This window comes from Synchiropus splendidus, chromosome 15 (assembly GCF_027744825.2).
Source record: "Synchiropus splendidus isolate RoL2022-P1 chromosome 15, RoL_Sspl_1.0, whole genome shotgun sequence".
NCBI lineage: Eukaryota > Metazoa > Chordata > Actinopteri > Syngnathiformes > Callionymidae > Synchiropus > Synchiropus splendidus.
This window is the reverse complement of record NC_071348.1, coordinates 11423057-11433252: the sequence shown is the minus strand read 5'-3', so window position 1 is coordinate 11433252 and position 10196 is coordinate 11423057. Positions and strand designations below refer to the sequence as shown.

Sequence of the window (10196 nt, the reverse complement as noted above, 5' to 3'; positions counted from 1 at the left end):
TCTTTCACACATTGAGGAAGGTGCAATGAACACTTGCATTGTAGAGTTGAAGGCAAAAGGTCAATATGAGCCTCAGGCGGCACCAGGTCAGGTCAATTATTGGGTTGAAAAACATTATTTTGTCAATATTCCACCATCTATCTGGACTAACGGTGACCACGTGTGAGGGTAAGCACCAATTGAAGATCATTGACCTTCGGCTCTTTCCTCAGAATAGCTTTATGCTCCTGGTGTTATGGAGATTTTTCCATAAAAGGAAAAATGGTCAACTCCACGCTCCACTCCTGAGGCGTCAAATGGCGACTATTCTCAAGTGGACTTCAACATCCCAATGGCACATTCAGCGGAATGGAACGGCATAAGCGGGAAGTCATGCCATATAAGGATGGAGGTTGGGTTTCTTGTAAGTCATGGAGCGATGGATTGATACGGTTTCATGAAACAGTGTCCCAATTTTCAGAGGGCACCAGATGGCACCGTCTGCTGGAAAATGTTTGGACTGGTTGGATGAAAGCATCTAAAATGATGACCCCACCTCCACCTTGTCAACGGTACCAGGAGGAGAAACAACACGTAACATGGAAGGCTGATTTCTGCATCAATACTTGAGAATAGTCTCGATTTGATGCCTGAGGAATGAGAACATATTGGATCAAACCCTGTGAGAAGCGGCGGTCAAGTCCTGCTCTTTTCCCCCCGAACAACAAGCCAAAATGACTTAGTTACTCACAGCACTCATTCACGCGAATAGGTCCTTTACCTGAAAAAAATAGAGTCAATAGAGCTCCAAACAAACCATCCACAAGCCAAACAAAAGGGCTTGAATGGGAGAGTCAATGGAAGCCAGTGGAGGAATATTGGGAGAGAAAAATCCAGAGGATGAAGACTGCTGGATTATACAGTGGACTATCTCGTGTATATAATGGGACCTGGCACAGAACTCTGGGGAAAATGATCCACAAGAGACTTCTTCGTTCATTATATTGTGGTTGTTGTTGTCACATTATATTGTTAGCTGGTTTAATTTTCTGTCAACACAATAGCATCTTACAAACTTAGAGCTTCAGATTTTAGTTTTTTCAAATGTTTAAAGAATGCTATTATTGAATATTATTAATATTATTATGGCTTTATTGTCGCTATCCATAAGGTATATTTTTCTTCCTGCTATATGTTGCAGAAATAATAATAATTCATGACAACTTGTTATGTTTGTAGTTATTTATTTTAACATGATCTTTTCGTTTGGAAAACCTCAGGTTTAAGTTTGTATTGTGGCACTTATATTCCAAGACCATCTATAATCACAAAATGTAATGTCCGTGTCGCCGGTGCGTATTTCAGTTTTGACTTCTTATTCTACATGTTTGGACTAGTGGTAGGACTTTAACAAGTTAGTTACAATGAATTACAACATTATTACGATTAATTACAACATTATTACGATGAATTAATTACAAATTTAATTTAATTTAATTTAATTTAACACTAGGATGATAACAACAGCAACAAACATGGAGGAATCCCTGAACAAAAGCAAACAAAAGCATCTGTTCGCTTTGGTTCAGGGAGGTTTTTCACTACTCAATGACCAGAGTTTCCACTACTCTGAATGGACTTAAACTTCTTATACAAATATTTTCAAGACATGAAAAGAGCTTTAGTTTAAATAAGGTGATATAAAAACTTTAATATAGATATCTAGCTTTATTGTGCCATTGTCAAACTGATGCAAAATAAACAATATTTTGTTGTTTAAATCTATGTATGGGTCCTTCATTTGCTTCAGTCATATACCAAATTCATTCATATTGAAAAATGGGGCTTCTTGTGGCAAATATTCTTATAGCATTAAACTGTGCTAAATTCACTAGATTATTTTGTTTTTCATCGAATACCACCCCTGGTTTAGACACAACTAATCTCTGTTGTTTGGATGGATTACTTTTTGAATTCATCATAAATAACATGTCAAAATCCCTGCCCTAAAATATATAGTCGTTTAAAGTGGATTCATTTTTACAGTGCTGAAGTTCTCATAATTGAGCTGATGCCTGGAATTACTCCCAGCAAGATGAGATGAACAACCTGATCTGTGGAGTGAATTGGATTGTGCTAATACACGCAGGTGCACCTGGCGTGGAGTGAAATCCCTAATGTGCCGTGAATGATCAGAAAGATGATTTGGCTCTCTTGGTGTTGGTGGTCGGGGCGATGCATGGCTCCTGTGTCACATTGCCTAGTGTGCTCTGGAGCATTTCCTGTACCAGGACACGGCAGCTGCTTTTCACAGAGCAACGAAAGGTGTGACAAGACAGATCACATAAATGCCACGGTGCGCTCTCCCGGAATCTCACTTTGCGCTTGAATTTTTACAGGAAAATGGATGAGAAATTCAAATCCAAGCTGTCGCCGTCTGATGATTTCTGGGCTGGGGTTTACCTGTTGACCATCGGTGAGTAACAGCGCCTTGTTATTTTTAGATTTGAAGTGAAATTTGAAGCAGATGTGCCTCGATAAAAGGGGTTAAATAAAGGCGGAGAGGGTCACTTGTTTGCATTTGGATGCCAGGTAGCCACTGCTTCTATACAGCGATCAGACTGCGATGACAGGTTTTGTTTGAGACAGGGATTGTTTTGAAGTTTGCCGAAAGGGAGTACACACCTTGGTGATCAAAGACCAGGGGATTGCGAACCACATCCTGCGCGGCTGACCGCACGCTGACATTTCTGATCAAGCAATTGGTCGCCTGCGGGGTCAAGTCCTTCGCTGTGGCCGTTGCTTTGTCGGTGGAGTCCATTAACAAATTTGCAGGAAGTCGACAACAAATGCAACACAAATGAAAAGTCAACACAAGACCAAATCATTTAGTAAATAATATAAATATAAACAGAAATGTAGTTGAATTTAGTTGACCTTCATAGTTGATCTTTATTTATAATAGACTTAGACTTAGACTTTCTTTATTGTCGTTGCACAAAAACATATCACTATATTATGGCAATGAAATTTCGGTCTGAGGCCTCCGGTTTCCAAAAACAAAACTATATGTCCAAAAATAAATAAATATGAATACTAGTCAGAAGATGTACAAATAAACAAATAAACAGTATTGCAGCTATTGTCTAACGTTCAGCAGCCTGACAGCACCAGGAACGAAACTATTCCTGAATCTGGTGGTTCTGCATCGGATGCTACGGAACCGTCTGCCGGATGGCAGGAGGGAGAACAGTGCATAGTGGGGATGAGTAGAGTCTGAGATGATCCTTTGTGCAATAACAATGAATAAAAATAATAATAAAATAAAAAACCTCTTATGAAAATGGAATACTGTTACATTATATTGTATTAATATTTTTCATTTGACTGAATATTTTTCATAACTAACTCAGTAGAATAATAAATGCTTGACTTATCTTGTCCCATAGTTCTCTGGACATATGAACCCTAGTAGTGATACTTCAAAAATGTCAATAAAATGAAGAGAAAAGTGAAAACAAAACGACAGGAAATGATTGTAAATATGCAGATTCATCTATTAAATAACCATGAAAGGAAAAAGGAAGCAAGGGAAGTTAAATAAAAAAATAAAATAAAAAGAAAATCTTCTTAACATGCATATTATCAAACTGCATGCCCACAAAAGAAAAAAGAAACATTTAAAAAAGTGTACAAACTCAGTAAAACTTCCTCTGTAAGTGGGCATAAGGATGAGGGTCAGTGTTTTTGTCGCTGCTGCAATACAGGAAAAAATATCCTTCTGTATTATTGAAAATTTGCCTCAAGCATCTGAGAACAAGTCATTGTTTTTTTGGAATATGTTTAACATATTGGTTCGACAACAGCTGCCTTCTGGGAGTCAAGTGTTGTGGAAGCTGTCACCTGATTTTGAACACACCATGAAGAAAACCACTATCTCACTCATCCTCTCCAGTCAAACCTCTCACATCTCCTCCCACTTTCAACCACCATCAGTTCATCACCAACTTTCCTTTATCCACATGGCCACACGTTGTTTCTCAACTTCATCACCAACCTTCTCCACAAGAGCTGCACCGGATCTGCTCTTATCTTGAAAGAATGTCATATCTTTTGCCACTTCTAATGCTTCATGTCTAAGCGCCAGGAAGGTCACAGAAGGTCACCACTCCGTCCATCCTTTTCAACCCTAACACCCATTTCTTCACACTCGTCTTCACCTCCCTTGATCTCTGTCCATCACTTGGATTGATTCTTGAGCTCATTGCACACGTTCTGTCTTGCTTCTCCTGAGCTTCAGTCCTCTTCATCTCCTCTTTACTCTCACCATTGTCTAGACTCCTCTCTAACCACATCAGTCAGTCCATCACCATATCTTTCAAGTCCAATCCTGTCACTTCTTCACACCCCTCACATACATCTCTGATGCCACCGACTTCTCCATGCTGAACCACATATCCTCTCTGGGAATCCACTCATGGGCCATAAAGACAGTTATCATTTTCCATCTTTTCATTTGTTTTTATTATATGTTTATGACATATGTTATGTCCAGCATCTGAAAGTTCTTGTAGCAGCACTGTTTTCCCATTGACAGCTTCTGCAAGCCCATGAACATCTCAGTAACTTTACTCTTATTGTACAAGAAAACACAGCAGTGAGACCTTGACAATGAAATGTCTTTGCTTGGCATCCGGTTCCAATAGTAATACTTACATAATAATAGTAATAATACTTTTACAATAAATACTAATGAGTGCAAAGTAAGGGTAAGTAAAGTAAAGTAAACAGTTTTCGAAACAGAAAACAGAATAACAGAGTGACTCAGTTCCTCAGTGGCACAGTCTTTTCCCATTGCTGTAGAATCTAAGTAAGTCACAACTAAAGTAGTAGTCATTTCCCAGTTCTTTTACCGCTCCCCAAGCTCAGTACCTCATTCCTAGTACTCTCTCACTGAATTATCCCCATTGATGTGGGTCCTCTTTAGCTGCTTGACAGTCCGTTCACTTGCCTTTCCTAGAGTTCTGGTGACACGTTCCTCTCCAAAATGACCATCTTTCTACCAAGTCCTACAGGAGTTCCTCATTCTGTCTCGTGATCTTTATTTTAGGGGGAGATTTTGTTTTTTCTTCCTGGTATTCAGTGTCACTCTCAGACCGTTTCTTTCCATTGAGTCCGACCGGCCAGTCTGAATACACCTTGCGTTCCTTCTACACAAGAACTCTTGCCTACTCTCCTCATATCTATGCTTAACCCCACATTGTATTTGGCTCTGTGTTTTCCCTTATTTTCTCCAGAACTCCATCACTCTTTGCTCAAGTTCTCCGTGCCAGGCCACTCCTTCAGTGGATGTCGTCTTCTTGTTTATGTTACCATCTCCATGAACACCACCGGCTCCCCTATAGTGCCTCTCCCTTCTCAGTCTCGTCTTACGGATCACTGGGCTATGCTGCCTCATACACTCTCTCCTGGCACCACCAGGAGACTCACTCTTCACTGCTCTTTTAGAAACAATCTATCAGTCAGTGATCTCCCCCTCTGACTCTCATAAATTTCCCAGTGCTCCTCTTCCTTCTGGCTTTCATGTTCACCACAGCTATCTCCATCCTCTCAGGAAAATCTACCGCCAACTGTCCCTCGGCGCTTCCCTTCTGGACTCCATACCTGCCCAACCTTTCTCCTCCTCTGGGAAATATCCTTCATCTCTTTATTTAGCTTCAAGCTCATGAGCCCGTCTGACTCCTTCTTCACATCCCCTTCATTCTTTACATATTCCAAACACTCATAATCAATGAGCTTTCATCACTCAGAGGAAACGGAAAATCGATGACCATTGATTCTAGATCCAACAGGTCGCTTGTCATGCTATTTCAGTCCGCCGTGTTTGGTTGTATTGCTGTGTCAATAGAGTGCAAAGGTTGACAGAAGATAGAAAGGTGCAGTTAAAGCGAATGGACGTGAAAAAAATGAATCACATAGAAGCACAAGTAGCAAAAACTGAAAAGACCAGAATTCTCAATTCATATTTCTACTTCAAACTGGAGCCATCGGAACAATTTCCAAATATTTGAGCTCTTTGGTCAAAAGATGTTCAATGTTCTAGGTTGTTTTCTAAGCGGTTGATGTATATATGAATGCAAATGTGAGGCGAGAGTTGTTTGCATGGATGATGGACAGACTGACAGATGAGATTAGGGAAAACTCTCCATGGAGTTTCATGTTTGCTTTGTAGTGGGAGGAGGAGATGGACACGTATGAGCTGAAGAGGAGAGAATGAAAGTCGGTAGAAGTAAGACACGAACGGAGAAAGACGGAGGACGCAGTGAAAACAGATGCGCAGGTGGAATCAGTCATCCCAAGAAAGGAACACAGATCAAAGGAGGCAAAGAGGAGAGTGCAGACTGGATGGAATGAGCTGGGATGACCGGAAGTTTGAGGGCAAGCCGGACGGAGAGGATGAATATCATTGAATGAAGAGTGTTGGAAACTATATATGGAAGCAAGCTGGGCACCCATATATAGTTCATAAAATGCTACACATGTACCATACACTTTTTCATAAACAAAGTCCAGCAGTGGGAAAATAAAAAAAGTGCAGTTAATAGGGAGGAAATAAACACGTTTGCTGAGAATAAAATAGAGACAATGGCAGTAATAACATATAGTTTATGTCCTTGAAAATCATTTTCTTCCAATGAGAGCCACAAATTCATTTTCATTACTGAAAATTGAAGTGTCCAGATTCATAATGAACAATAGACGCATATTCCCACAGGCATATGAAACGTTACGCAGCAATTACTTTGATGGACAAATCTCCTCCAGTAATTTGACTTTGGTATGATGAGTGTTTCAGTATGCAGAAAGCACAGAAATTATTCATATACATAAGGTCAACAGAAGCGTTCTAATCGGTGTGGACACCGCTGTGTTGCCATTTGTGTACTCAAACGTTGTTGTTTTTGGAGCCGTTCTATCTGTGTGGGGAAACGCAGCCGTCCTGAAGAGCGCAGGCCGGCGTTCCCTCAAAGCTCCAGAGCTGCTGACAGTCAACTTGGCCGTGACGGACATCGGCATGGCCCTCAGCATGTACCCGCTGTCAGTCTTCTCTGCCTTCAACCATGGCTGGGTGGGGGGCGACGCCTCGTGCCTCTACTACGGCCTCATGGGGATGATCTTCAGCATCACCAGCATCATGACCTTGGCGGTTATGGGCTTGGTCAGGTACCTGGCTACCGGAAATCCACCAATGGCAGGTAAAGTTATTTAAAGAACATCCTCGCTTGAGGCAGAGACAAGGCTTAATAGTTAAGCCTGGATAAATGGCGAAGTTAGGGGAAATGGTCTTTGATAATTCCTGAACTAGCAGTCAATATAAAAATAAAAATAGAATGCACCAGAAAGAATTGACATCTGCATCACGCACTGAACAGCAATGGAACGATCGATGATGTTATTGATCATAGGAACTGTTTAATAAAGGCAAGTAAATGGTGCACGACAGTGACTCACCTCACACTGCTGGAGACTGGCAGATGACTTTAAAACCCACGGATGTTTTTATCACATCTTGCACATGCACGCTGAAGCACCCAGAGTTACTACAGTATGCAGAAAAAGGGTCAGAAGTTAAAATCAAATTCAAGCGAGGGATGTAAGGTTGTCTTTTTCATTTAAAAACAGGGAAAAAAAGCATCATTTAATAACTAAATTTTAAACATGAATCTTTTTTTTAAGGCTAGAGAACGAATATTTTAGGAATATGTTCTTATAAAACATGATGGAATTCTTAGTAACTAAGGCAGGGTTAGGAATTCAACTGATTAAATGAAATTATTGAAATATTAATAACAGATAAAAAAAATAATTCAACGATCAAAATAATGCAGACTAATCAATAATATATGTTCAGAGAACATTTTCACAGTATGTAATAGTATAAGAAATATAGATGGAAGGACGGAGAGTAAAAAAAAAAAAATGTTAAAAACAAATGAATTCTAAAGTTCAAATTAATTGGATTAATATTTTAAAATAATATTTAAAAAAAATGAAAACTTTAAATATAAAAAAAAATCAGTACTTTAGTACACAGTACACAATTCCAAATGAAAAGTGAATAATTTCTAACTCCGACGATTTTGTATCTGTGTTGCAGGATTTAAGTTCCAAAGACGAACCATCAACATTTTAATCTGCGGGACATGGATCTACGCATTCTTGTGGGCTTTGCTTCCTCTGCTTGGATGGGGGAGCTATGGACCAGAACCCTTTGGACTGGCTTGCTCTGTGGACTGGACAGGCTACAGGGAATCCATAAACCACTCCACCTTTATTATTGCCCTTTCCATACTCTGCACGTTCCTTCCGTGTCTCACCATCCTCTTCAGCTACTTCGGAATTGCGTGGAAGCTTCACAGAGCCTACCAATCGATGCAGAACATCGACTGCCAGTGTGGCAACATCGAGAAAAGAATCACACTGGTAAATTGTTCCTAGTCATGTTGTCAGTCAGAATGTTTCCATTTTCACAATAATTTAATTTAATTTGATGTATTAATGAAGAACTCCAGTCGCACACACGCAAACATTCCCCACCTTTACCACTCAGACATCGCTCAGCCAAACATCTGAACCTCAAACCCATGGGAGGAGCTCCAGAACAAAGCAAAACGCGCTCACCAAACATCATAACAAAAAGTATGTGCTTATCTTATCATCCAAATCAGACAAATACTTTATTAATCCAGAGGGAAATTCTGTTTGTAACATGATCTGTGAACGACAACAACATATATTATTAAAAATGTGAAATGCAAAATACTCTTTTTGAAAGGCTGTGTAGGAAAATGTGAAAAATATGGCTATGTACAATGTGCAAAAACAAAGCAGAGATGAAAGAAAACAATCTTTCACTGTAAATTGACTGGGATGAATTGTACAGTTTTATTGCCACAGGAAGAATGGACCTCCTGCGGTGCCCAGTCTTTGAGATGGATAGTCACAGTCAATTGGTTCGTGTGCTTCTGTGTTGGACCAGGAGCTGATGGAGGGGGTGGGTGATGTTGCCCAGGATGCTCCTTAGTTTCAGGAGCATCCTTCTCTCCATAACCGTCTCCAAGGAGTCCAGTTTCACCCCCTCCACATTACCAGCCTTGCGGATGAGTCTGTTAGTATCCGCAACCATTAATCTGTTGCCTCAGTAAACCACAGTAAACAGAAATGCACTGCACACCACCGACTCACAAAACATCCTCAGCATTGTCCCACAGATGTTGAAGGACCTGAGCCTCCTCAGGAAGTAGAGACTGCTCTGTCCTTTTTTGTAAACATATATATATATATATATATAGTGTAGTGGCTTCACCTTGAGTCACATGTGACACCTCCCCCGCACAGTTTAATACCTCTTAATCCCCTCTTCAATGTTCACTCTCTTCCAGATGGCTCTGATGATCAGCGCTGGTTTTCTTCTGGCCTGGACTCCATATGTGGTTGTCAGCTTCTGGAGCATGATTCACACCCAGGACCAGGACCACTTGTCTCCCTTCATCACTCTGTTGCCTTGCCTGTTTGCCAAAAGCTCCACCGTCTACAACCCCTTCATATACTTCATATTTCAGCGGAACTTTGGCGCCAAGACTCTCCACACGGCTGTCGCATTCTGCTGCTCCGGTAGATCACCACATGAGGGGAAAGAGGGTGGTTTAGACGCGAGCACGGGAGGTGGATGTAGAATTCATCATGACGCCACTCCTGAAAGTTTGATGGAGGATCGAAGTCGGGAATAAGAAACGAAGGTGAATTGACAAATACTTTTTATTCATCATCAGGTGACACTTTTCAATGAATGCTAAAATAAAGATACACAACTGTTTACCTCTACTGTACAAACAGAGCAATTATTGTACAGATAATCTCATATTTGCACCGGCTGCACTGTGTGATGCACAAATGTAATGTTTATCTATCGTAGTATGACGTATAAACGTTGTGAATCCATGTAACGTTTGTGTTGTAGATACGATTTAAGGAGGCAGCAGATCCAGGAGACAAAGATTATTTTATTGTCAAAACACCAATGTCAGCATTTTGATTCAACAATTCTATTCCCCTCCGCAGTGTTAAAAACCTACTTCCTGTCAACTGTTGATCATTCAACTGTTTGATGCACAAAATTGCCATCTGCTCTTTTTCTCTTTTAAGGCTTATAGATG

General features: G+C 40.4%; 1 protein-coding gene across 1 annotated transcript; it reads left to right on the top strand.

Moving 5' to 3' along the window:
* The first annotated feature begins 2382 nt into the window (after positions 1–2382).
* opn8a (opsin 8, group member a) lies at positions 2383–9770 on the top strand. The gene is made up of 4 exons (XM_053843883.1): positions 2383–2455; positions 6948–7235; positions 8138–8463; positions 9423–9770. Exons 1-4 carry the CDS (start codon positions 2383–2385, stop codon positions 9768–9770), a joined length of 1035 nt encoding a protein of 344 aa, XP_053699858.1.
* Positions 9771–10196: the final 426 nt, after the last annotated feature.